Consider the following 26,032-nt stretch of genomic DNA (forward strand, 5'->3'; position numbering starts at 1 on the left):
ATGGAGTCCAAGTCGTACGCCCGCCTCGCCTGGGACATCAAGCGCTACGACGTCCTGACGCCGAAAAAGGAGCGCAAGCGCGTGCTCCACGCCACGAGCCACGCGGTCTACGGCGGCGAGCTCTTCCTCATTTTGGGCCCCTCGGGCTCGGGCAAGACGTCGCTCGTGACGATCCTCGCGGGCCGCAACGCCACGGGCTCCTGGAGCGGCGCGCTCCTCGCCGAGGGCGCGCCCGCGGGCCGGGGCCCGCGGCGGTCCACGGGCTTCGTCGACCAGCAGCCCCTCTTCTTCAGCACGCTCACGGTGCGCGAGTCGCTGACCTACACGGGCCGGCTGCGGCTCCCGACGGTCGGCGCCAAGGGCGTCCGGGCGACGGTGGAGCGCGTGCTCAACGATCTCGACCTGGGACGCTGCGGCGACACGTACGTCGGAGACGAGCGCCTCAAGGGCATCTCCGGCGGCGAGAAGAAGCGGCTGCAGATCGCCGCGGAGCTCGTGTCGGACCCGAACATGCTGGTGCTCGACGAGCCGACGAGCGGCCTCGACGCGGCGACGGCGCTGTTAACTGTAAGATCGGTGTCGCGCATCGCCAACGACGGCGCCAAGGCCGTCGTCGCCGTCGTCCACCAGCCGCGGGCCGCCCTCATGCTCCTCTTCGACATGGCCCTCGTGCTGAGCGAGGGCCGGCCGGCCTACAGCGGCCACCCGGGCGACGAGCTGCTGCGGCACTTCTCGACGTTGGGGCTGGAGCCGCCCGCGCACGACAACCCGGCGGACTTCGTGATGGACCTCGTCGCCGTGCCCGACGAGATCTTCGAGACGGACGCCGAGTCCGTCGCGGCGCTCGACCTGCGGAAGCGGGACCGGACGCGCGTTTTGGACGCCTACGGCGCGTCGCGCGGCGCCGCGGACGCGGCGCGGCGCTACGGCGCGGCCGCGGCGGCCGCCGCGGGAGAAGCGCGGGAGCGGCGCGAGCCCGCGCCGTCGTCGTGGCTCTACCAGTTCGACGTGCTGGCGCGGCGCGCGTTCACCTACAAGTTCCGCGACGAGATGGTCGTGGTGACGCAGGTGTCCATGGCGCTCATCATGGCCGTGCTCCTCGGGGCGATCTACTACGATTTGGGTCTAGGCCAGGAGTCGGTGCAGAACCGCGTCGGCGCCGTGTCCTTCTCCATGCTGCTCATGTCCTTCATCGCCTTCGACGTCGTCTTGCTCTTCCCGAAGGAGCGGGACCTCTACAAGCGCGAGCACGCCGCGGGGCTGTACTGCCCGTCGGCGTTCTTCCACGCGCGCTGCGTCGCGGAGCTGCCGGGCCACCTCGTCGCCGGCGGCTGCTACGCGACGGTGACCTACTGGATGATGGGCTTCCAGCAGGATCTCGGCAAGTTCCTGTCCTACGTGGCGCTCTGCGAAGCCTTGGTGCTGAGCGGCACGTCGCTCCTCATCGCGTGCGGGTGCCTCGCGAAGGACTTCGAGGGCGCGAACAACATCGCGACGGTCGCCTACTGCCTCTTCATGATGTTCGACGGCCACTACATCAACAACAAGTCCATCCCCGAGGGCGCGCGCTGGATCAAGCAGCTGAATTTCTTCAACTGGGGCATCTCGGCCGCGGCGCGGTCCGAGCTCAAGGGGCTGGGCGAGATGCACGGCTGCCGGGACCCGGCGTCGCAGAAGTGCGTCTTCCAGCGGGGCGACGACGCCGCGGACTACTACGGCTACCACCAGACCGTCCGGGAGGCGCTCGCGGCGCTCGCGCTCATCTGCGTCGTCATGCGCTTCCTCGGCTTCCTCGCCTTCAAGTACTTCTTCCAGGACCATCCCTTGTTCGCGCCGAAGCCCATCCCCGACGACCTGCCGCCGGAGCCGGCGCCGGAGCCGGCGGCGCCGGCGCCCGAGGACGGGCCCGAGGACCTCGAGGAGCCGGCGGAGCCGCCGCGGGACGCGCGCGCGTCGTCCTGGGCCGCGACGCCCGGCGGCTTCGTCCACGTCGGCGAGGCCGAGGACGCGTCCTACTCCGACGTCCTCCTCTGCAACTTCTCCTCGGCGGACCGGGCCTCGCCGTCGTTCATCGACGCGCCGTCGAAATAAAGAGGGACGGGCCGACGTTGACCCGAATTTGACGCGATCTTGATTCTTAACGCTGACAAGTCGGAGCCAAGCGCAGAGCATCGGTGGTTGAGCCTCGTTTTGCGCAGAGCATCGGTGCTTGAGCCTCGTTTCGTCTGCGCTGCGTGAGCCTCGTCTAGTCTGCGCTGCGTGCTCTCGCAACGCGTTCCAGCAATCATGCCCATGGCGTCGAAGAGTTGCGAGAATTTGATCGATCTCATGCCCTTGCCCGGGCTTCGGCCGGTGTCGCTGGCGCTGGTGGAGTCCGGCGTAAACGAGGCCAACGCGAAGCAGGCCCTCGAGAACCTGCGCTTCGTCGTCAGCGCCGACGTCGACGCGGCGCTGCGCACGGCGACGGCCGTCATCGATTTGGGCGCGTGCGCGAGCTACGAGCTCGCCGTGAGCGACTGCGTCGCGGCGCTCCGAGGCTGCGGCGTGCAGACGGAGCAGGTGCTCGAGCGCAAGGACGGCGCGCACAACCAGTACGGGCTGTCGGAGTGGCTCGTGGTCGTCGCCGTCGGCGCCGCGTGGACGGCGACGGCCTACGCGTACCTGAGCTCCAGGGTCAAGCTCGTGTGAATCATCGCCCCGCGCGCCCCAGGCGCGCCGGGATCGTGTAAGGGAAACGTCGGTACGTGTGGTCGGTGAGTCTCGTAGGGAAGGGTGCCGGCGACGTCCTGCGAGTGGCGCCGCCGCCGGCGACGGCTGCGGCGGCGACGGCAGTCGCGGACGATCCCGGGGCCACTCGTCATCCTCGAGGTTGCGCAGGTCAGGCGCGTCGCGGGCGGCGGCGGCGTCGGGCGCGCGCCGATGGGCGCCCAGCAGTCGTGTTTTTGCTCGCGGCCGCCGCCGGAGGCCGCCGACGGCGAGCGCGATTTGCCGCGGCTGCAACCCACGCGCCAGCGCGCCGCGGGCGATCGGAAGAGCGTGTCGACGTCGAGCTCCGAGTTCGGCAAGCGGCGCCTCTCGGCGCGCGGCACGCTCGCGTCGCCGATCCTCCGCACGAACTCGTCGCCCGCGCTCCTCGTCGAGGCGCACGTGCGGCCCAAGTGGTTCCCCGCGACGCGCGGCGAGCAAAGGAACCCGAAGCGGTCGCCGTTAGACGACTTCAAGCGGGAGCAGCGGCGGACGCTGGAAGCCCTGCGGGAGCGCGCTTCGAGGGACGCGTGGCGCGAGATCCACGCGCTCCACTTCGACTGGTGGATGTTCCCCATCGAGGACGGCCGCCGGGCGGGCTTCAACGTGCTCGAGGCCGACGCCGCGGAGCTCGGCGCGGACCTCGCGTGGCGCGCGGGCTACGTCGAGGGCGTCGAGCTCGTGTGCCGGGCCTGGGGCTGGGACGCCAAGGCCGCGGAGCCCCTCGGCGCCAAGCACGACGACCAGACCTGGTCCTGGTGGGACGTGCGTTTAGCGAAGATGATCCGGAGCCTGTGGCTCTTCGAGGAGGACGCGCTGCTGCTGTCGCTGCAGAAGCTGGCGCGGACGATCAAGCCCGACGGCGGCTTCCGCTACGGCACGGTCAACCTCGACGAGATCCTCTACATGGCGCCGACGCTGCCGCTCCTGCGCGACGACCGCCCGCGGACGCGGTCGTGGCGCGCCCGGTCCGAGGACCAGCAGCCCTAATTTGTGTACATTAGTGTGCCTTCCCGCCGGCCGTCGTCGGCGCGTCGCGGAGCGCCGCGAGGCAGGGCGTGCCGACGACGGCGTGCAGGGTGCGGCGCCTCGCCATGGACGCCATGGCCGTGCGCACGTGCTGCTCGACCTTGGCGAAGTCCGTCGGCAGGCACCGCGCGTTCGCGAGGCGCGTGACGTCGCGCGGGTCGTAGATCTGCACGCAGGGCACGGTCGTGACGCCGAGCGCCTCCACGAGGGGCCGCGACGCGAGCGACTCGACCTCGTAGCAGTCGATGTCCTCCGCGAGGTCCAACGCGAGCCGCCGGTACCGCGCGGCGATGCGGCGGCACGCGCGGCACTGGCGGCTGTAGAATTTCACGACGACGAGGCGGTCGCGGCGCTCGCTCGCTGCGGCGGCGGCGAGGAAGCCGTCGAGGGAGCTCAGGGGCGGGATGAGCTCCGTGTAGTTCGTGGCGGCCGGGGCGGGCCGCCCGGTCCTCGTCGCCGTTTCTTCCTCTTTCAGGAGCTGGCAGTCGTGGTCGTCGAGGGCCTCGCGCCAGCGCGTCGGGCGCTCGCAGTCGTGCACCCTGGCCCAGCGCGCCGGCATGGCCGAGGCGCGCGGCGCGGCGATGCTCCGGTCGTTGTGCGGCGCGAGGGCGCTAATTGCGGTCAGGAGAAGCGCCGGCGTCATCAGAGAACGCATCGCTTCGATGGCACTAGCCAGGAACGTCTTGCGTCGCTGCCGGGCTGCGGCGCGCGGGGGATGGCAGACGGGCTGCCCGCAGAATAAAAGTGCACGATGGCTGCACTGCTACGGCAATCTAGCCAATGTTTACCAGCGCCGAGCGCTCATCGCAGTCGAGGCTCCGGTCGCCGTCAGCCTCTCCGCTCATCGCAGTGAGGCTCTCTGCGGTCGCCGTCAGCCTCTCCAGCAGCCATGTCTTCGCGCGACGGCTTGCTCGCTCTGGGCGCCGGCGTCGCCGGCGGCCTCGTCGCGCTCGCGGCGCAGAAGCTGCTGCGCAGGGAGTCGACGATCGCGCGCTTCGGCATGCCGAACCCGCGCGCCGCCGCCGCCGTCGTCCACAACGGCACGGTCTACCTGTCCGGCCAGGTGGGCATCGTCGACAAGGACGGCACGCTCAAGGGCGACGTCAAGCAGCAGACGCGCGAGACGCTCGCGAAGATCGACAAGCTCCTGGCGCAGTGCGGCACGTCCAAGGCGAAGCTCCTGAGCACGCAGATCTGGGTCAAGACCATGGGCGAGCACTTCGCGCCCATGAACGAGGTCTGGAACGCCTACGTCGCCGAGATCCCCGACTGCAAGGGCGTCCGCGCGTGCGTCGAGTCGGAGATGGCGCGGCCGTCGATCCTCGTCGAGATCCAGGTCGTTGCCGCGCTGTGACCTCGGTCGCTAACAACACACATTCTTTAGACGCGGAGCTGGGGCCCCCACCAGGCGGACATCTGGTCGCAGCGCGGCGTGTAGCCGCCCGCGAGCGCCGCGCGCTCCGCGGAGACCGCGGGCGAGTCGCCGGCCGTGAAGCCGTGGTAGACGCGGTGGAGGTGGTCCTTGACCGTGTCCGCGGGGAAGTCGCGTAACCCGTCGCGCGACTGGAGCCCGTAGATGTTCGTCAGCGACACGCGGGAGCCGTTGAGGACGACCTTGCCCGTGTGGACCGCGGAGACGTCGAAGACGATGAGCGTGCCCGCGGGCGCGTGGATCTCGACGCTCCGCGCGAGGCCCCGCTCCAGCAACTCGACGACGTGGCCCTCGGAGAAGCGGAGCACGCGCTTCCCCGTCGCCTCCAGGTCGCCGTCGCAGACCGGCAAGACCCGTGGGTCGGGCTGCTCGAAGCCGTGCGCGTTCGTCACGACGGGATAATTTTCGAGCACGGAGAAGGGCCCGTTGTCCGCGCGGACGTCGTCGAGGTAGAGCAGCGCCTTCACCGCCGTCTGCAGGTGGTCGCAGTGGTAGCCCGCGGCCGGGCTCACGGACACCGCGCCGCAGAGCGGGCTCCGGCGCGGGTCGCCCGCGGCGCAGACGGACATGTCCTGGTGGAGCGCGTGGCTCGACGGCTCGACGTAGCCCGCCTCGAGCCCCCGGCGCCCCTGGGCCGTGCTCCGGATGACGCGCTCCGCGGCGTCCTGCAGGCCTGCGACGCGGAGGTGGTCGCGTACGACGGCGCTGAACGCGTCCGCGGACCAGACGTTGCCCACGCCCGCGTCGTAGGCGCGGTTGCGCGCGCAGGCGTCGCCGTGGAACATGCGGTCGAGCTCGTCCCGGAGCTCCTGCGTCGCCGCGGCGTCGTAGAAGCGCGGGAAGACGACGTAGCTGCGCCGCTCGTCGACGATGCGCTTCTCGACGGCGTCCGCGAGGGCGGCGCCCCGGGGCCGCCAGGGCTCCGCCTCGAACCAGTCGTCGACGTCGCTCAACGACTCGACGATGGCGCGGTTCGTCACGCTCACGTATATGTCGCTATCGTCGCACGCCGACGCCGCGTAGTCGGCGCGGGGATCGCCCGTCGCGTTCTCGTAGGCCTCGAACGGCGCGTCGGCCTCGCGGCTCATGCGCCGGAGCTCCGCGGCGCAGGACGCCTCGACGACGCGGTGGGCCGCGCAGAAGTCGCGCGCCGCGGCGTCGTCGTCGCCGCCGCCGTAGTAGACGATACCGCCGTCGCCCATGTGGACCTCGAGCCCCCGCGCGGCGGCGGCGGCGACGACCCAGCGCAGGCGCGCGCGCATCGGTGTGCGACCTAGCGCTCAGCCGCGAGCAACCCAGTGCTCAAATTTGGGGGCTGGCCCAGCGGCCATCGTGGGCAGCCGCCCTTACCGAGCCTCTACCGGCTCTACTGGTCCTCTCACACATTCCTAACAGGCATCATCGGCACCGTCGGCTTCTCCCCCCCCCGACCCGCGGCGGTCGCACGCGTCCCCATCGGCGACTTCCCCCATCTTCGACGACGACATGCCATCCAACGTGGGCTAGCGATTTACGCAGCGTTTGGACTTCCTCTTCCAGCGGCAGTGGGCGGGCTTGCGTTTGCACGCGCGCTTCTCGTTCTTCTTCTTCTTGGCGACGTGCGAGCAGTAGTCCTTCGCGCCCGGCCTCGGGACGCACTTTTTCTTCGCCCACTTGCAAAACGTGGCGGCCTTGCAGGCCCGCTTCTTCTCCTTGCGGCTCTTCCTCTTGCCGACCTTGGCGCAGCCTACGCGAGAAGGAGCGTCGCCGCGACGAAACTCGCGGCCGATTCCCACGCGGCGCCGCGACGCGTCGCATCCGACTCACCGGGCGGCGGAGGCAGAGGGGCGCAGATGTCGCAGTCGTCGGGTATCGTCGTCGTCGGCGCCGGCGTCTCCCGCGCCGTCGCCGCGGTCGTCGTCGTCGGCGCCGGCGTTTCTCGGGCCGTCGCGGGCGCCGCCGAGATGCGGAACACCGTGTTCGCGCCGTCGTCGGAGACCACGAGACGGCCGCGGCCGTCGAAGACCGCGTCGACGGGGCGCAGGCCGTTGGGCCACTTCGCGGCGTCGCCGTCGTGCGCGAGCAGGTCCTCGATGCTCGCCGGCGCGCCGTCCGCGAAGCGCACGCGCACGACCTTGTAGCCCGTGGGAATATCCCTGTTCCAGCTGCCGTGAAAAGCGACGAAGCAGTCGCCGTCCGCGTCCGCCGGGAACGCGCCATCGCCGCCAACGGTTTCGTAGAACGCGAGGCCGAGGGGCGCGCTGTGGGCCTGCATGGCGAGGGCCGGCGCTACGGCGTTGTCCGCGCACCAGCCGTCGTCTTTTGTTTCCATCGTCGACGGCCAGGCCCACTGCGAACCCGCGAACGCCGTGTTCGGCCCGCCCGTCCAGCACCAGGGATACCCATAAAAGCCGCCGTCGACGAGGAGGTTGAGCTCCTCCGCCGGGTTCTCGTTGTGGATGTCGCCGCCGAGGTCGCTCCGTCGCAGGTTGTCGGCGCTGTTCTCGACGCCCCACAGACGGCCCGCGGCGTCGAACGCGAGGCCGACCTCGTTCCGCAGGCCGTCCGCGAAGACGGCGCAGGCATCAAAGTCTACCGCGTCCGACGACGGCGGAGAGGTCGCCGCAGGCGCGCACGCGCGCGCGGTACGAGTCGGCGTCCACGTTGCCCGCGGACCCCACGGAGACGTACATGTGTCCCGCGCCGTCGAGGACGAGCGTCCGCGTCGTGTGGCCGCCCGGCGCGCCGCCCCGGCCGTCCGCGGAGATGCCCGTGACCACCGCCGTGCGGTCCGTCGCCTCGGCGCCCGGGGCGTAGCGCCAGCGGTACACCGTCGTGTCCGACGACGCGTAGAGCAAATCGTCCCGGAGCGCGACGCCGTGGTTGAGATCCGGCGCGGACGCGACCGCGGCCGCGCTCGCGACGTTTCCTTCCTCGTCGAAGGTCAGGAGCGTGATTTGTTCCTTGTTCCGCTCGACGACGAGGATGCCGCCGTCCCGGGGGTCGTAGGCGAGGCCCCGGGGCTTGCTCAGGCCGTCGACGAGCTCCTCGGCGCAGAAGCCGGGAGCGACCTTGGCGTTGGGGATCGAAACTGGGCACTCGTCGCCGAGGACTACGACGCCGAGCGCTAGTAAGAGGGCGGTTCGCATCGTCGGTGTCGCGCCAGGGCCGGGCCTACGTGCGAGATTTCGCCGCAAAATCTGCAAAAACAGCGAGCAAAGGCCTTGTTCTGGTCAGTGGACGCGACGCCCTCCCGCGACACGCGCCCGCGAGCCCCCGTGACTACCCCCGTGCACTTTGACGCCGCCCCGAAGCCACATCGCGATGACCCCCCCGCTCCTCGAGTGGCAGAAGAAGCAGCGCGAATACGAAGAGAAGAAGGCCCGTGCGAAGGCTTTAAAACTCCGCCTGACATGTACGATTTGCGGCGCGACCCCGAGAACATTACTCTGTTGTCCCTGCGAGACCACGCAGTATTGTTCGACGGAATGCCAAAGAATCGACTGGCGCGATCGCGGCCACCGGAAGGCGTGCAAAAAGATCCGGGCGGAGCGGGCGGCGGAGGCGGCGCGGGCCGAGGCGCCGACGCCCCCGCCGTCGCCGCCAGAGGAGATCGTCTACGGGCCCGCGCCTCGCTCGCACGCCGACGAGGTCCGCGCGCGCATCGCCGCGGAGCACGAGGCCGCCCGCGCGCGGCGCGAGGCGAACCCGGAGCCGGCGCGCCACGGGCCGCGGTGCCCGATTTGTCTGAGCGTCGACGTGAATGAGCCATTTGTGTTCATGACCTGTTGCTGCGGGGAGATCTGCTACTCGTGTCAGAAAAAGCTCCAAGCTCCCACGTGTCCTCTCTGTCGGACGCCGTTCATGAAGGACCGTGAGGCGAGGCTGGCAGCGCTTCGTCGCCACGTGGAGAACGATGTGCCAAGTGCGATTCTTCAGTTGGGTCACATGTACCGCGTAGGCCAAGACGTCCCCCAAAATATGAAGAAGGCTGCGAAAATTTACAAACGCGCCGCGGAGCTCGGGAACGTGAACGCGATCGTGTGTCTCGGGACCCTGCTACGCTAACCGGAGACGGCGGGACCAAGAAGGACCCGAACAAAGCGATGCATTATTATCGCATGGCCGCGGACAAAGGTAACGCAAGTGGGCAATATACCCTTGCGGTAGAGATGCGTCGCAGAGATCCCCTCAACTTCCAGGAGCATATGCACTACTACAGACTCGCCGCGAATCAAGGGCTTACCGTAGCGGAGGTTGCCATGGGAGCTAATGCCGAATACGAAATCAGCAGGGGAATCCAATCTGGAGTCGAAGAAGCCAAACGCTGGTACGGCCGCGCGGCCGCCAAGGGGCACAAGGGCGCCATTGCGCGGCTTGCCAACGAGGATACTCTTGGATCGGTCGAGGCGGGCCGCCTAGCGATAAAGCTTAACCACACGGGCACGTCGTCCCGAGCCGCCGGCGGTCGCCCTTGGACCGGGGGAACGCGCCCGACGCGTGGCGGCAGACGCCCGACGTCGCGCCGACGAAGGGGCAGAGCCGGTCGTAGCCGTCGCCGGCGTCGACGATGTCGAGCACGAGCAGCCGGTCGCTCGGCGCGCGGCGGAGCACGTGCCGGTTCGTGTTCCGCGCGACCTTGAGCGCCGTCAGGCGGCTCGGGCACGGCGTGTGGTACACGGGCAGCCGATCCTTGTGCTCCATGGGCTTCGGCGCGCGGCCGCCGAGGAGCGCGTCCGCCGCGCGCCGCGCGTAGAGCTGGGGCTCCACGGCCGCCAGGTCCGACGCGCCGCAGGACGCCGCGCCCGCGGCGGCGACGAGCTTCGGGCTCTGGCGCCCGCCGCAGCGCGCGGCGCACGCGTCGAGCGCGGCGCACGTCGAGGTCGCGAGCCTCCGGTCGCTCGGAAACAGCTCGCCGCCGGCGGAGAAGCGGCTCGGGTAGTGGCGGTCGTAGACGCCGCGAACCGTCAGGACGACCTTCGACTGCGGGAACCTACCGCAACCTCTCCGCGCGCGTCGATCGAAACCGCCCAAAAGCCCGTCGGGACGCCGGCGGCGCACGCCAGGAGCAGCTCGCGCCAGAAGGCCGGCGTCGGCGTGTCGAGCAGCGCCGCGTAGCCTACCGATCGGTTTTCAGCCGACATCTCTCGCACAGGACGCTGGGCTCCCGCGGTGGTGCGCGCCGATCCAGTCGAAGCGGTCGTCCTCGGCGGCGGCGGCCGTCTCCTGGAGCACTCTTCCATTGTAGTGCGCGATTGCGTCGTGGTCGCGCGCCAGCTTCGCGGCCACGAGCGCGCCGGCGAGCGTCTTCGTCGCCGTGCCGCCCTGGCCGGGGCAGACGAGCAGGGGATGCTTCGAGGTCCGCGCAAAGAAGTCCGCGGCGTCGAACGCGCGCCACGACCTGGCCTCGATCTTCTCCAGACCGCGCGGCGCCCAGGGCTCCGCGCGGCCGTTCTCGAGCATCTCCGCGACGGCGGCGTCCTCGACCTTGGCGCGCTGCCACGTCGACGGGCAGGCGGACCCGTAGGCCGCGAGGAGCTCGCCGGCTTCCGCGGCGTCGGCGCGCGCGCACCTCGACAGCCGAGCCCGCGACGCGACCTTGGACGGCGGCACGTGCGCCGCGCCCAGCACGACGGCGAGGCGCGCCCGCGGGTAGGTCGCCAACAGTTCCTGCCAGTGGGCTAGAACTGCGGGGCCGACGACCGCGTCGTAGTCGTCGAAGCGTCGGAAGTCGAAGTTTGTGGTCTCGGCCGCGCGCCGCAGCGCCTTCCGCGCCGCGGCGGCGCCGGCGACGCGCATGCTCTGCGCGAGCTTCGCCTCGACGCGCTGCGTCAGTTGCGAAGCGTCGCGGCCGACGGCGGCGACGAGCAGCGGCGCCGACGCGTTGCTCACCTTGCCGCAGAGCATGGCGCGGAGCGTCGCGATGGTCGCCGCCGACTCGCCGACGATGGCGGCGCGCCGCGCGGCCTCGATCGTGCCGTTGTTGTTGGCTGCCGCCGCTACCGCCAAGACGAAAGAGAGCCTCATCTGCGGCAGCCCATATTATTTTTGCGCAGAACCATCGTTGATTGAATCTAAAGTTACCCACACGCATCGCAGCGGCTCGCCGGGATGCCCGCGGCGCCGGCGACGTTGCGGCAGAGGGCCAGGGCCGCGAGTCGCGCATAGGCGTCCGTCGCGGCCGGCGCCTCGTCCGGGCAGTGGCCGCGGCCGAAGGCCCTGGCCGCCGCGGGCTCGCAGACGCAGACGTTGTAGTAGCCGTGCGTCGCCGAGGACTCGGCCTCCGTCCCGTTGAACGCCGGGCCGAGGCCGCTGTCGACGGGCGATTCGCGCACGTCGAGCGCGCCCACCGTCGTGTGCAGATGCAACCAATAAACGTCCGGCGTGTAGTGGAAGCACTGCGCCACGCACCCGTTCGCCTTCGTCGGCTCCTCGCTCGCCTCGTCGCAGTGTTTCCCGGACAGCGGCGCCACGGCGTCGAGGCCGCCGCGCACGAGATCTCGTAGCACGCCGCACGCCGCCGCCGGGTCGTCGCTCTCCAGCGCGAAGGCCAGCGAATACGGAGCGGCCGCGTCGCAGCACCGGTCGTAGTACGCGTCCTTCGGGATCGACAGCGCGTGGGCGCCGACGGAGTCGCAGCCGGGGGATTTCGCCACGTCGCAGTCCGCGCCGTAGCCCGAGCCGAGGTCGACGGCCCAGTCCGTCATGCTGCCGTACTTCTCGGCGCTCTCCAGGGAGTAGTTGCCCTGGACGAGCGCGGCGCCGCTTCGGCTCAGTTTGTTCGCCGTGTTGTTGTCCGTGGAGACGTACGTCTTCCAGCTCGGGCAGAGGTCGTCGTCGGGCGTGGCGCCCGGCGCGGTCATGGCGTAGGCGCAGAAGCACTGCTCGCTCGCGCCGCCGTGATGCCAGCTCGGTTGGACGCCGGGCCAGCGCGCGACGTCGCAGGCGTCATTGGTGGAGCCGACGAGGCCCATGATCTTGACGAAGGAGGCGACCATCGTCGTGGGCCCGGCTGCTGCGCGCGCGTCGACGGTCGTGGGCCGGCTGTGCGCGCGCACGCCAACCCTGACAGGCCTTGTGGCAAAAGCCAGTCGTGCCCTTGTCGAGCAGCGAGTGTGCAGCGAGTTATGGCCAGATCCATTTGCCTCGTCGCGGCCTGCCTGAGCATCGCCGCTTCGTTCACGATCTCGCGCAATGCGCTGCCGACCGTGCGCCGCCGCGCGCGCGCCGCCGCCCCGGCGATGATCATTTCGCCGGAGGCCATGGTGTCCATCCAAAAGTTCAGCAACAAGGCGAAGTTCGAGGAGACGGTCGAAGCCTACGCGAAGCAGAAGCGCCTGTCGATCCGGGAGGCGGAGCTCGAGTACGCGAGATACTTGATCGACCCCGACGGCTTCGTCCTGGAGTCCATGGCCGACTCGAAGTTCTCGTCGAAGAGCAAACAACAGGCCGCGCCGAAGAACGTCAAGCCCGCGGAGATGGGCCAGCGGCGGAGCCCCCTGCTGCAGGCCTACATCGACGAGGGCGGCGCCGAGGTCGAGGAGCGGATCACCAAGTTCGAGCGGGAGAACACGATCAAGGCGTGCGCGATCATCGCCGCGCTCTTCGGCTACCTCATCTACCAGGGGTCTTAGCGTAACACACGGGCTAGTCTTAGCGCAACACACGGGCGAGTCTACCAGGGGTCTTAGCGCAACATACGGGCTAGAGCCGCTCGCTCCATCGGTCCGGGTCCTTGGCCTTGTCGCCGTCCCACGTGAAGCCCTTCTGGAAGAGGGAGCCCGGCCCGCCGCGCGGCTTCGCCGGGTAGCACAGGACGCCGAACGTGATGGGCCCGAGCGCGAAGGCCGCGATGAGCAGGATGCCGGCGAAGTTCAGGCCCGCGCGCTTCGACGAGCTCACGTGCATCTTCGACTTGCGCGTCGGCGACGACGTCGGCCTCGGCGTCGGCATCTCCGTCGGGCACGCGGCGCCCGCGGCCGGCGCCTCGGACGCCGCGAGGACGCCGCAGGCGACGCGGGCGCCGGCGGCGTCGTGGACGACGACGGCGCGGCCCGCGCAGGGGTTCGCGCCGGCGACCGAGAGGCCCCGCGCGGCCACGGACACCGCGGCGGCGCCGTCCGCGTCGCTGTCGTAGGTCGTCTCCAGCCAGGGGTCGTCGGCGTTGTCGCCGTAGTAGTGGCCGCCGACGGCGGACGCGTCGTCGCAGGAGTAGCCCGAGTGGACGTGGACGCCCGCGCCGGACACGCTCGCTTCGACGCCCGCGAGCGTTCCCGTCAGCGAGACCGTCCCGTTGCTCTCGGTGAGCAGCAGCGTGCCCGTGACGTTCGACTCGACGCCGGGGTAGGCCGCGAGGAACGAAAAGGCCCCCGCCGTCGGCGCCACCGTGCCGCAGGCGACGCGCGTCCCGTCGGGCGCGTGCAAAACGACGGCGCGAGACCCCACGGGCCGCGGCATGGACGCGACGGTGAACGCCTGGGAGAGCTCGACGTTCACGAAGGCGTCGCCGCGCTGGTCCGAGACCCAGATCGCGGCCGCACCCCAGGGGTCGTGGGTCAGGCCCGCGTAGTAGTGGCCGCCGACGGCATCCGCGTCGTCGCACGTCGCGCCCTCGTGGACGTGGACGCCGCCGTCGGCGCAGGGCTCGAGGCCCGCGACGGTGCCGACGATGGCGAGGCCGCCGGAATCCGTCTCGGCGACGCGCAGCGTGCCCGAGATGGCCGTGTCGTTCGAGCCGGGGTACGCGCCGAGCTCGACGACGCCCGCGCCGGGAGACCCGACGAGGCCGCAGCCCGCGCGCGCGCCGTCGGCGCGGTGGGTGACCGTCGATCTCCCGAGCACGGGCATGGCGTCGGCGAGGGAGAAGCCGGCCATCGTCAGGTCGACGGACGCGATTCCCGCGGCGTCGCTCGCGTACGTCGTCGTCCACGGGTCGGCCGCGAGGCCCTCGTCGTAGTGGCCGCCGACGCCGTCGGCGACCTTGCACGTCGAGCCGGCGTGGACGTGGAAGCCGCCCGTCGCGTTCGTTTCCAGGGACGCGACCGTGCCCTTGACGTTCAGGCCGCTCGACGTATCGGTGACGACGAGCGCGCCGTAGGGCGCCGCGCCGGCGTAGTCCGGGTAGGCGCCGAGCTCCAGGGCCGCGCCGACGGACGGCTCCAGCAGGCCGCAACCCGCGCGCGTGCCGTTGGCCAGGTGGACGACGACCGCGCGGCCCGCGACGGGGTTCGTCGATTGGAGGCTCACCGCCGCGACCTCGAGGTCCACGGCCGCCGCGCCGTTGGCGTCCGAATCGTAGGTCGTGTCCAGGAAGGGGTCGTCGGCGTTGTCGCCGTAGTAGTGGCCGCCGACGGCGTCCGCGTCGTCGCACGAGTAGCCCGAGTGGACGTGGACGCCCGCCGTCACGGACGTTTCCAGGCCCGCGAGCGCGCCCGCGAGCGCGAGCCCGTCCGTCGCCAAGATGGTGCCCGCGATCGCGAAGCGCCCCGCGTAGCCCGGGTAGGCCCCCAGCGTCGCGACGGCGAGCGGCGCGGTCCCGAGGACGCCGCAGCCGACCCGGGTCCCTTCGGAATCGTGCGCGACGAGGGCCCGGTAGGCCACGGGCATGACGCCGCGCAGGGAATACCCGGCGACGTCCAGCGCCACCGTCGCGGCGCCGCTCGCGTCCGCCGTGGCCGTCGTCGCCGCCCAGGGGTCGTCGTCGCCCTCGTAGTAGTGGCCGAAGACGCCGGCCGCGTCGTCGCAGGTGTAGCCGCCGTGGACGTGGAAGCCGCCCGTGCCCGGCGCGAGGCCCGCCAGGGTGCCCCGCAGCGCGACGCCCGTCGGCGAGTCCTCGACGAGCACGAGGCCCGACGCGGTGCCGTTGCTATAGCCGGGGTAGGCCCCGAACTCCGCGAACTCGCCACTCGTCGGCGTCAGCAGCCCGCAGGCGACGCGCGTGCCGTCGGCGGCGTGGACGACGATGGCGCGGCCGTCGACGGGCCGCGTCGGCCCGGAGAGCGAGAAGGCCGCGACGGCCATCGACGGGAAAGCGACGCCGGCGCCGTCCGACGCGTACGTGGTGTTGGCGCCCCAGGGGTCCGCCGCGAGGCCGTCGTAGTAGTGGCCGCCGACGCTCTCCGCGTCGTCGCAGGTGAAGCCGGCGTGGACGTGCATGCCGCCCGTCGCCGACGGCTCGAGGCCCGCGACGATGCCCGCCAGGGCGATGCCGCCGGCCGTCGACGAGACCTTGAGCGTGCCCGTGACGCTCAGGTTGCCGGCGTAGCCCGGATAGGCACCCAGGAACACGACGCTGCCGCCCGAGGCGGACGCGACGCCCGCGAGGGCCAGCGCGACGGCTCGCATGGGTTGGTGGCTGTTCCACCTCGCAATGGGCAGCCCAAAAGTTCGAGAAGCTAGGCTAGGAGAGGTTAACAGCTAGAAGCAACATGCCCTGCAAGCCACCTGAAAGATTGGCTTTTGGCGCCCGCGGCTCAAACACGATGGACATCGTCGATCTGTGCTCCGATAGCGACGAGGATTGTCGGCCGTCGCCCGCCGCGCCGCCGTCCGCGGCGCCACCGCCACCGCCACCGCCACAACCCGCGCCGCAACAGGCGGCGCACGACTCGGACAGCGACGACAGCCTCCTGGGCTTCTCGTCGGGATTAGCCTGGAAGGCGCGCGCCGCGCGGCGGAGCGAGGCGGACTCGGACGTCGTGGACCTCACGGGCGCGAGCCCCGCGCGCGCGCCCGTCAACAACGGCGGCGCCGCCAAGGAGCGCCTGAAGCGGCCGCCGCCGCCGCCGCCGGACTTCTTCGACGACGTGGCGGACGACCCCGAGGAGGCCAAGCGACAAAAAAAGCAGAAGAAGGCCGAGGAGCGGGCGGCGGAGAAGGCGCGGAAGACGGCGCGCGAGGCCGCGGCGCGCTGCGCCGCGGGCCGCGGCGGCGCGAGCGACCTCGGGCTCCGGCTGTCGCCGCGGTTCCGCGAGCGGCAGCCCGCCTTGGCCGCGGCGCTCCTCGAGGAGGCGGGCTACGCGGCCGTCGACGCGCCGCCGGCGGGGCCCTGCCGGCGCTTCCTCCGGGACAGCTGCGCCTGCCTCGAGTGGTACGCGCGCGACAAGCTCGGCGAGCGGCCGTGGGCGCCCGCGCGGCACTGCCTCGTCGTCGCGGACCTCATCAAGGGGTCCCTGGAGGGCGCCGCGGCGGCCTGCGAGGCGTTGGCGCGCCGCCTCGAGGACGAGGCGCCCTTCGACTTCTTCGGCGCGCCGCGGGCGCGGACGGTTTGTGTGGTGGCGGTCCTGGTCGCGTCGGACCGGCCGCCGGAGCAGCGCTGGGTCGTCGACCTCGAGCGGCGGCTCCCGCGGCGGCTGCTGGCGCGCATCGTCCGCGTGCCCCGGTCGGGCGCGGGCAAGGAGACCAAGGCCGTCGCGGAGCTCCTCAACTTGGTGAACGGGCAGCGCGAGGCGATCGCCGGCGTGCTGGCCGGCGGCTCGGCCGCGGCGCCGACCCTCGGCTTCCTCCACGGGTTGGGCGTCGACGACGTCAAGAAGTGGGACGGCGCCAAGCCGACGCACGCCGCCAAGGCCTGGCCCGCGGCGCTCAAGGTCTTCGCGCCGCCGAACGCCGCAGAGGCCGTCGCCGCGGCCTACCCGTCCTACGACGCCCTCGCCCGCGCCTTCCGCGACCGCGGGCCCGGCGCCGTCGCGGACCTCGAGACGAACACGGCCCAGCGCGCGCGCGTCGGCCCCGCGGCGAGCCGGAAGCTCCACGACGCGCTCACGGCGACGGACGGCGCCTTCGTCGCGAGCTAAACGGGTAACGAACGAAGACATGTACGAAAAACGGCTAGTCGAGCTCCTCGACGACGAGGGGCGCCGTGAAGGCCGTCGACCGCACGCGGCGCTCGGCCCGCTCGGCCTCGGCGTAGCAGCGCTCGCGCTCCCGCTGGAGCTCCTTGAGCGCCTCCTGGCTCGCCATGTGGCGCGCCGCGAAGGCCGTCTGGAGCGCGAGCTCCTCGCGCTCGAAGGCCTCGCGCTTCTTCTGCCGCTCGGCGCGGAGCGCGTCCATCTCGCGCTCGCGGCGCTGCTTGAGCACGGCGATGCCGCGCTTCGCCTCGAGGCGGATCTGCTCCATGCGCTCGGCGTGCTGGTCCTGCTGGAGCTCCGCCGTGAGCTTCCGCGCGTCCCGCAGGTCCGCGAGGGATGACGACGAGGGGGAGGCGCCGAGGCTGCCCATCGTTGCGCGCTTCCCGGCGGCGTGCCAGTTTGGCTAAAGCTGCCGGCATGTGTGCCGCCGAGAGATCGCAATCCGAATCCACGTGCTTGCTCAACCAGTCTCTCCGACCCCTGCCTTTTGCTCGACGCTAATCGCAGCCATGCAGAAGCTCCTCCTCGCGCTCGTCGCCGGCTCCGCGTCGGCCTTCGTCGCCCCGCTCGCGAAGCCCGCGCCGGCGACGGCCGTCGCCGAGAGCAAGGCGGACCTCAAGGAGCTCGCGACGTCCCTGAACCCCGTCGTCGGCTACTGGGACCCCCTGGGCTGCTTCGCCGAGGACACGGACCTCAGCTACTGGTCGCAGGGCAACGAGGCGACCATCGCCTGGTTCCGCCACGCGGAGATCAAGCACGGCCGCGTCGCGATGTTCGGCTTCGTCGGCTATTTGGTCCACGCGACGGGCAAGACGTGGCCGTTTCCCATGACCCTGTCCGGCGACCCCTGGCCGAAGCTCGGCGAGGGCGGCGTGCCCGCGCTCTGGGACGCCCTGCCGGAGATCAGCAAGTGGCAGATCATCCTCTTCGTCGGCGCGCTCGAGTTCTGGTCCGAGATCCAGGGCGTCGGCGACGGCGAGCCCCACTACATGCGCGGCGGCAAGGTCGGCGGCATGCGCTCCTTCAAGTCGCTGAAGCTCGGCATCCCGGACCTCTACGACCCCACGGGCGGCCTCCGCAACGCGAGCGAGGAGAAGAAGGCGCGCGGCCGCCTCGTCGAGATCAACAACGGCCGCCTCGCGATGATCGGCCTCTTCGGCTTCCTCGCCGAGGCCAAGGTGCCCGGCTCCGTGCCCGCCCTCACGAAGATCGGCATCCCCGCCTACTCCGGCGACGTCATGGCGCCCTTCGAGTCCAACTTCCACATCCTCTCCTAGGGCGCGGCGAGGTCGGTCGAGTAACGCGTGTCCCTTAGCCTCGACGCGCCGCGCCGTTCCGCGCGACCCCTCTACCTCGCGAGCCTAGCGCCCGTGAGCATGGCGTCGACGCCGTACTTGGCCGCGGGCGCGGCCGCGTCGACGCCGCTCGCGCCCGCGAAGGCGAAGACGCCGCCGCCGTGGGTGCCGCCGGAGATGAGGATCGTGCCGTCGTCGAGCACGTTGAGCATCTGCTCGTCGCAGACGAACGTGTTCATCCCCGGGATGTCCGCGGCCCAGAGCCGCGCGCCCGTCGACCGATTGAGCGACACGACGTGGCCCTCCTTGCCGGCGAGGCCGCCCGGCGGCTGGCAGCCCGCGCGCCAGTCGGGGCACGTCGTCCGGCCCGGCGAGGGGAGGTCCGCCCCCAGCAGCAGCGTGCCGTCCGCTAAAAGGACCATGCCCGCGGAGCCTGGGCAGGACAAGAGAGCGAAATTCCCAACTTCAAAGGCTCCTAGCTCGGCCGTTTTCCACTCGTTTCGGCTGATTTTTGGACGAGCGATCATCTATCGGAACGGTCTCGAAGCGTGGATGCTTTTTCCAGAACGCGCGCGCGCGGAACACTCACGTTGAAGCGACGTTGAATCACCCTTGTCCTGCCCTGCGCGGAGCCCCAGCTGCAAAAGTCGCAGTTCCGCCACGCCGCGGTCCCGTCCGCGGCGAAGGCGTAGACGCACCAGTTCTCCGCGGCGACGTAGACCGTGCCCGCCGCGTCGACGAGCGGCGCGGAGAAGACGATCGGGTCGCCCGCGAGCGGCGACGCGGAGTCGTTCGCGCGGCGCGACGGCGCGACGGGCCACGCGTCCGCGACGAGCTCGGCGCCGGACGCCGGGTCGAGCTTGCGGATCCAGCCGAGGTTCGACGTGAACACAAACTCGTTCCGCGGCGTCACGGCGACCGGCGCCCAGATCTCGTCGCCGTAGAGCCCCGTGGCGTCGCGTTTCTCCTGGAACGTCCAGCGCGCGCGGCCCGTGGCCGCGTCCAGGGCCCAGAGGCGGCCGCCGAAGTCGCCGACGACGACCGTCGTGTCGTTGAAGACGAGCGGCTTCGCCCAGATGCCGCGCGTGCTCCGCGTCGGCTCCGACCGCGGCACGTCGAAGCGCCAGCGCGCCGCGCCGGTCCCCGCGTCGACGGCCACGACGCCGCCGTTCGCGTCGTCGCCCCAGGAGCCCGTCGCGAAGGCCACGGAGCCGTCGGAGAGGAAGGACACACACCCGTCCAAGGGGAGGCCCTCGGGCGCCGGGACGCTCCAGAGCTCCGCGCCGCTGTCGGCGTCGAACGCGCGGAGCGACGACACCGTCGGCTTAAAAAAGGCACGACGACGACCGCACCGCCGCGGCGCGCGGCCACGCTCGGCGAGAAGCTGCCGTCCGCGTCGTTGGGCGCCGCCGCGCGCCACACGAGGCCGCCGCTGGCCCCGTCGAGCCGGTAGACGCTCGCGGCGTCGGCGACGAAGACGTCGCGGCCCCGGACGGCGACCGAGCTCTCGCACGGCAAGGTAGCGTTCGGGCGGAATGTCCACTTCAGTCTCTTGGCCGACGCCGACGCGACGCACCACAGTGCGACGAGCCGCATGCCCATTGGGCTGCCTTCCTGAAGAGTCTTCTGCTCACAAGTTGCGGCTGATGTTTCACTTCTCAAATTAGGCCGCGGAGGTTCTTCGGCGCCTCCCCGAGGCCGAAGCGCGCGATCCGCCGCTCCGGCGGGCCCTTCGACGAGGCGTAGGTCGCCGTGTGGTTGCGCTGGATCATGCGCTCGAGGTCGAACTCGATGTCGTAGGAGCGGCGGGCCAGGGTCTTCGACGGGCCCGCGACGCGGAGCCGCACGGACGCGCGGCCGTCGCGCTTCGCCATCTCGAGCGCGTAGCCCGTCTTCGGGTCCAACAGCCGCCACTCGGGCTCCCGCGTCGCGCCGCGCGCGCCCGCGTCCCAGGCCCAGGGCGGCCGCCCGACGAAGTCGACGACCACGGGCCCGCCGGCGGCGACGGCCCGGGCGACGGCCGCCTTCGCGTCCGCGTCCGCGAGCGCCGCGCCGTCGACGGCGACCGCGTGGAAGCCCGCGCGGACGCCGAGCTTCTTCGCGTGGCCCGCGGCGGACATGACCATGGTGCCGCACCAGCGCAGGCCCAGGTCGCCCTTGGGCTGCTCGAACGTCGCGGCGCCGAGGGCGACGTGGTGGAGCGCGTCGAGGAGCTGCTCGACCTTCTTGCGGCCCTCGCGCTTCGCGTCGAAGCCCGCCCGCCGCACCGTCGGCCGCGGCGGGCAGCCCGGCGGCGTCGGTAGAACGAGGTTCGTCCCGGACACGTTTAAGTGCTCCAACTTGTCGAGGTCCGCGAGCTCCCGGGGCAGCGGGCCGGCGAGCGACTCGCCCCCGCTCAACGCCAAACTCGCGAGGCCGTCGAGCTTGCCGATGGACGCCGGGAGCGTCGCGCCCTCGGGAAAGTTGAAGTTCGACAGGCCCAACCCGTCGACGCGGCCCCGGTCGTCCGTCTCGACGCCGTACCACTCGCCGAGCGGCCGCTGGGACCCCCAGCGCTTCTCCTTCAGGAACGCGACCGTTTTCAGCGCGTGCATGAGGTGCAACAGCGCGAGCTTGTCCGGCCGCTTGAGGTCGAAGGCCTCCGCGACGTCGTCCCAGGCGTAGCCCGCGTCGAGGAGCGCGCCGGGGTCCGCCGCGTCCGCGACCCTGAGCTCCTCGGGGGCGTAGCCCGCTCGCAGGATGTCCGCGAGGGGCACGCCGCGGTCCCGCAGCTCCTGCGCCGACGCGCCGCCCGCTCGGAGCTCGGACGCGTCGAAGCACCGCGCCGCGACGAGGTCGTCGAGCGACACGCCGAGCGCGCGCAGCCGCGCCGCCGTGGCGCCGGCCCCGGTCCGGAGCTCGCGGACGCGCCGCGGCCGGTCGTCGCGGGAGAGGCCCATCTTCTCGAGGGTCTCGCGCGCCGTGCGCACCTTGTTGTAGATCGCGTGGCCCGGCAACCCGCGCCGCGCGACGAGCAGCTCGCGGTGCACGATCTGGACCTCGAAGACGACGTCGTCGTCCGCGAAGCGCGCGTTGACGAGCGCGTCGCGCCAGCCGCCGGCCGCCGGGCGCGCGACGAAGCGCTCCTTGACGCGCACGACGTCGAGCGCGGCGTCGCCGACGACGCGGCCGAGCGCGGCCGCCGCGAGCGCCATGTCGTCGACGACGACGAGGCAGCGGAGCACCTGTGTGGAAATCAAATCTTCAACCCGACTCCAATGTGAGCGTATGCGACGGTTTTGATGCAGTTTTTCCTGCTTTGCTTCGAGAACTCGACAGAGAGCAATCGATCCGTCCAAAAATCAGCCGAATCGACTTCGGTTTGACCGAGCTAGACGGTGGTTGATTTCGGCACAGCGGAGCACGTCGAAGACGCGCGCGGGCGACCCGAGGGCGACGACCTTCTCGACGATGCGCGCGACCTTCTTCAGGGCCGCCGGCGGGTCGCAGGCCACGCCCGCGACGTCGCCGAGCGCGCGGAAGTGGGCGTCGAAGCGCTCCTTCGTCCGCGCGGCGCCGCTCACGAGCTCCGCGACGCCCGCCGCGCGCTGGGCCGCGCCGGCGCCGTCCAGGGCCGCGCAGGGCGCCGCCGCGGCGACGTAGGCCGCGAGGTCGTCGGAGCGCCGCGCGACGCGGTCCCACATGACGCCGTAGACGTCGCGGAAGTCGCCGTCGCCCGATTCGACGGCCGCGTCGCAGCGCGCGACGACGCCGTCCGCCGCCGCGCGCCGCTCGAACTCGCCGGTCACGGCGCGCGCCGCGGCCAGGGCGCGGGCCTCGAGCGCCGCGGCGCAGCGCTCGTCCTCCGGGTGCGCCGCGAGCGCCGCGGCGAGGGCCTCGAGCGCGTCGGGCTCCTCGACGGCCGCGGACCACGGCGCGAGGCCCTCGAGCCCGGGCGGCAGCTGCTCGCGGTCCTCCGGCGTCACGGCCCGCGGGGCGGCGTCCGTCGCGGCGCACGCCTGCCGGGCGCGCGCGGCGGCCGCGTCGCCCTCGAGCAGGGCGACGCGCGCCTTGAGGGCCGCATTGTCCGCTTCCAGGCGGCCGACGTGGTCCTGGACCTGCGCCCGCGCCGCGACGAGCTCCTCGCCCGAGAGCTGCTCGACGGCAGCGTTCGCGAGCGAGGACGCGGCGCCCATGGTGGTTTTATGGGCAGCCCATGCTCAAACGTCAACGAGAACGTCAAGGACCGTTCGTTGCCCCTCCACAACGCTATTATGAGGCATTAGAGGCTGCCCGAGACAGAGAAGCCTGCCACCGAGGGCACGCCGAGCAGCGACAAGAGAACGAGCGCCGAGATGTATTCCCAGCGCCCCGCGGACTGGGACAACGTGTCCTTCGTCGAGGACCCGGACCTCGACGAGTTCGCCGAGCACCGCCACGCCGTCACGGCGGCGGCCCCGCAGCACGCGCCGGCGGCGGCGGCGCGGCGCAAGGAGCGGCGGCGGAGGGCCCCGGCCGCGGCGCGCGACGACGGCTACGACGACCGGCTCGTCTGCGACTGGATCTCGGCCCAAAACCCGGGCCTCAAGATGCCCGCGACGCCCGGCGGCGGCGACGACGAGGCCGTGGTCTTCGTGGATCCCGTCAACCAGTCCATGCTCAACGCGCAGCTCTCGCTGACGACGTCGACGAAGATGTTCCCGCCCGTGAAGACGACCTACTACGGCAGCCCGCAGCGGTCCGAGCCGTGGCCGCCGCGGCCCAAGCCCGCCGCGGCGGCGCCGCGCGCGGCGCCGCGGGCGGCGCCGGCGTTCCCCGAGCCCATCAACGCGTCGCCGCCGCGCCGCGGGCCCGCGGCGGGCGCCTGCTTCGACGAGGCGCTGTCCGCGTCGTCCGCGGCGAAGAAGAGCGCGCTCAAGTGCAGCCCCGCGAGGGTCAAGCAGCCGCCGGGCCCGACGCGACGATGAGGGAGCGGCGGTGCGGCCAGGTTCGACGAAGGCGGGCCGTTGGTGCCCATGGGTAGGGGAGCTCCTCCGTAAGTCAAGGAAGGGAAGGAAATCCTAGGGCGGCTCTGTCCCGCCAGCCCCTCGCAGCCGCTGTCCGCGCGCTCGCGCCGGTAGACGGCGCCGCCGCCGATGTCCCGGAGCCGCCGGCAGACGCAGCGCAGGGCGTCGTGGCTCGCGTAGGGGATGCGGCAGCAGATGGCCAGCAGGTCGTCCTGGCGAAGCGTCGCGAGGTTCCGCCGCCGGCGGCCCTGAGGGTGATGGGGGTGGTGCCATGGAGGCCCGCCTCGGCGGCGGCCGAGGCCGCAGCAGCGATGGGCCCGGGGACGCCGTGTCCGACAGCAATGGAGTGAGCGAAGGAACCAGCCATGATCGCAATCGTCGATCCAGCAACGTAGCTCATGGAGGTGGTATGGCCGATGCTCGGCGCAATGATAACGTCATTCCCAAGCGCGGAGTGAAGTTGGTTTGCGACGTTCGGAGCCGCATGGTTCGCTTGGAGGCCGAGTGGAACGATGATGATGGGAACGGAGGTCGGGAGCAGGCCACCATTCCCCATCAAGGCCGCTGCAAAGGCGGCACCCGCAGAAGATCCGTTGTGGTACGCGCCCGGGTTCAAGTGGACGTCGCTCATCGACGCATGGCCATCTTGATCGAAGTAAGCAAGAGAGTGAGGATGGGTGTCGAGGGTCGCGAAAATAACGTTGGCACCGTTGCCGTTCAATAATATAGCAGCGTGCTGCGTAACTTGCACGAACGTTCGACTCTCGAAGAAGGTGTGAGGGCGGTCGCCGAGGGCAATGACCAGCGCGGTGTACGACCCGAGCGCCTAAGGTGAAGTGTAGTTGCACAGCTCTCTCAAGAAGAGGCTATGAGGGCCAGCGCAGCAATCGCACTCGCACTCGCAGCGTGCGCGTCGGCGATGAAGCTGGCGACCCGCTCCGTCGCGGCGCCGACGCGGCGCACCGCGCTCCTGAGCACCGCGGCGCTGGCGCTCGCGCGCGCGCCCGCGGCGTCGGCCCAGGCCCTGGCGCGCAGCGTCGAGCAGAAGATCGCCGTGGTCAACGTCGACGGCACGACGTCGACGACGACGGCGACGCGGCTCACGGGCGAGCTCACGGGCCTCGACCTCAGCAACCGCCGGGACATCACGGAGCGCGTCTTCGGCGACGCGATCCGCGCCGACTGGCCCGCGGCGGCGTCCTGCGGCCGCGACGATTCTCGAGAGATTTGGGGTGGGAAACCAATGAAACATCGTCACCGTCGTGCTTGGTAGGCCCGATGCGCCGCCGTGGAAGCCCCGCGACTTCCGCCGCCTCGACGAGAGCGACGACGCCGCGTTCTACGCCGCGAGCGAGCCGCGCTTCGTGTACCACATCGACGAGGGCGCCGTGGCGGCGCTCACGAACTACTACAAGGCCGAGATCCCCGCCGGCGCGGACGTCTTGGACATCTGCAGCTCCTGGGTCTCGCACTACCCCATCAACACCAAGTACGGCAAGGTCGTCGGCACGGGCATGAACGCGAAGGAGCTCGCGGCGAACACGCAGCTGACGGACTACGTGCAGCGCGACCTCAACAAGGAGCCGACGCTGCCCTTCGCCGACAGGTCCTTCGACGTCGTCACGTGCGTCGTCTCCGTGGACTACCTGACGCAGCCCCTGGCCGTTTTAGCGGAGGTGCGCCGCGTGCTCCGGCCGGGCGGCAAGGTCATCTTCTCCCAGTCGAACCGCATGTTCATGACCAAGGCCGTCGGCATGTGGGTGTCCATGGGCGACGAGGCGCACCTCGAGCTCATCGGCCAGTACCTCAAGTACGCGGGCTTCTCCACGCCGCCGAAGGCCTACGACATCTCCGCCAAGGGCCGCGGCGCGCGGGACCCCATGTACATCGTCCAGGCGACGGCGTAAAGACGCGAGGGTGCCAAAAAAAACGGGCCGTTAGCTGCTAAAGATGCGGCGGCGCTCCGTGATGGGCGCGCGGCAGATGGGGCACTCGCCGACGACGGTGGAGCAGCCGTCGCAGACGCAGAGGTGGCCGCAGCCGAAGGCGACCTCGCGCGACGCCTCGAGGCAGACGATGCACTCCGACGCCTGGTCCGGCTCCGCGTGCGCGCGCGGCGACGTCGCCGCGGGGTTCGCGGCGGCCATCTCGCGCCGCAGGTGCTCGCGCGTGACCTTGTGGAGCAGGGCCGGGATTTTCTGCGTGAGCTTCGTCAGCACGGACACGTGGAGCCGCGACACGTCGAGGCCGAGGAGCTGGTCCACGTCCTTCGCGCGCGCGTCCCGATCCCGCCTTTTCCTCAAATCCCGCAAATCGCCGGCGAGCTTCGCCTCGCGCTCCTTGGCCTTGGCCTCCCGCGTCCTCGCGACGGCCGCCGCGGCGGCGCGCGACGCCTCGGCGTCCTTGGCGCGCGCCTCCGCGGCGTCGCGCGCGATGCGCTCCGCGTCGATCTCCACCCCCAACTCCCGGAGCTCCGAGTTCGCGGCGTCGAGCGCCCGCTGGAGCTCGGCGCTTCGGCCGTCGTCCGGCGGCGCGCGCCGCCGCTTGCCCTCGGCGGCGTCGGCGACGAGCACCGTGGAGAGGGACGCGGCGACGGACAGCGCGACCCAGCCGAGCCGCGTCTTCCACGTCCACCCGCCGCACCCGGCCTCGTCCTCCTCGCCGACGTCGTCGGGCGCCGACGTCCGGTTCTCGAGCTTCTTCGTCCGCGCCTCCGTG

At 71.3% G+C, this 26,032-nt stretch overlaps 5 protein-coding genes across 5 annotated transcripts; 4 read left to right on the forward strand and 1 right to left on the reverse strand.

The window, feature by feature from the left end:
- On the forward strand, positions 1 to 2,091 carry ABC16 (hypothetical protein; the record flags this gene model as incomplete). The annotated part of the gene is made up of 1 exon (XM_009039008.1): positions 1 to 2,091. The coding sequence occupies one exon, from the start codon at positions 1 to 3 to the stop codon at positions 2,089 to 2,091; it is 2,091 nt and encodes a 696-aa protein (XP_009037256.1).
- A 4,607-nt stretch (positions 2,092 to 6,698) lies between these two features.
- On the reverse strand, positions 6,699 to 8,385 carry AURANDRAFT_71703 (hypothetical protein; the record flags this gene model as incomplete). The annotated part of the gene is made up of 2 exons (XM_009039163.1): positions 6,699 to 7,474; positions 7,782 to 8,385. The coding sequence occupies 2 exons, from the start codon at positions 8,332 to 8,334 to the stop codon at positions 6,933 to 6,935; spliced, it is 1,095 nt and encodes a 364-aa protein (XP_009037411.1).
- Positions 8,386 to 17,530: 9,145 nt separating this feature from the next.
- Positions 17,531 to 18,311, forward strand: LHC45 (putative plastid light harvesting protein; the record flags this gene model as incomplete). The annotated part of the gene is made up of 1 exon (XM_009039009.1): positions 17,531 to 18,311. The coding sequence occupies one exon, from the start codon at positions 17,544 to 17,546 to the stop codon at positions 18,309 to 18,311; it is 768 nt and encodes a 255-aa protein (XP_009037257.1).
- Positions 18,312 to 22,663: 4,352 nt separating this feature from the next.
- Positions 22,664 to 23,275, forward strand: AURANDRAFT_64451 (hypothetical protein; the record flags this gene model as incomplete). The annotated part of the gene is made up of 1 exon (XM_009039010.1): positions 22,664 to 23,275. One exon carries the CDS (start codon positions 22,664 to 22,666, stop codon positions 23,273 to 23,275), a length of 612 nt encoding a protein of 203 aa, XP_009037258.1.
- Positions 23,276 to 24,588: 1,313 nt separating this feature from the next.
- AURANDRAFT_26716 (hypothetical protein) lies at positions 24,589 to 25,221 on the forward strand (the record flags this gene model as incomplete). Its single annotated transcript, XM_009039011.1, has 1 exon — positions 24,589 to 25,221. A coding segment is annotated over one exon (633 nt), but the record flags the coding sequence as incomplete, so codon positions are not given.
- Between the last annotated feature and the right edge of the window lie 811 nt (positions 25,222 to 26,032).

Source organism: Aureococcus anophagefferens (assembly GCF_000186865.1).
Source record: "Aureococcus anophagefferens unplaced genomic scaffold AURANscaffold_10, whole genome shotgun sequence".
Classification (NCBI taxonomy): Eukaryota; class Pelagophyceae; order Pelagomonadales; family Pelagomonadaceae; genus Aureococcus; species Aureococcus anophagefferens.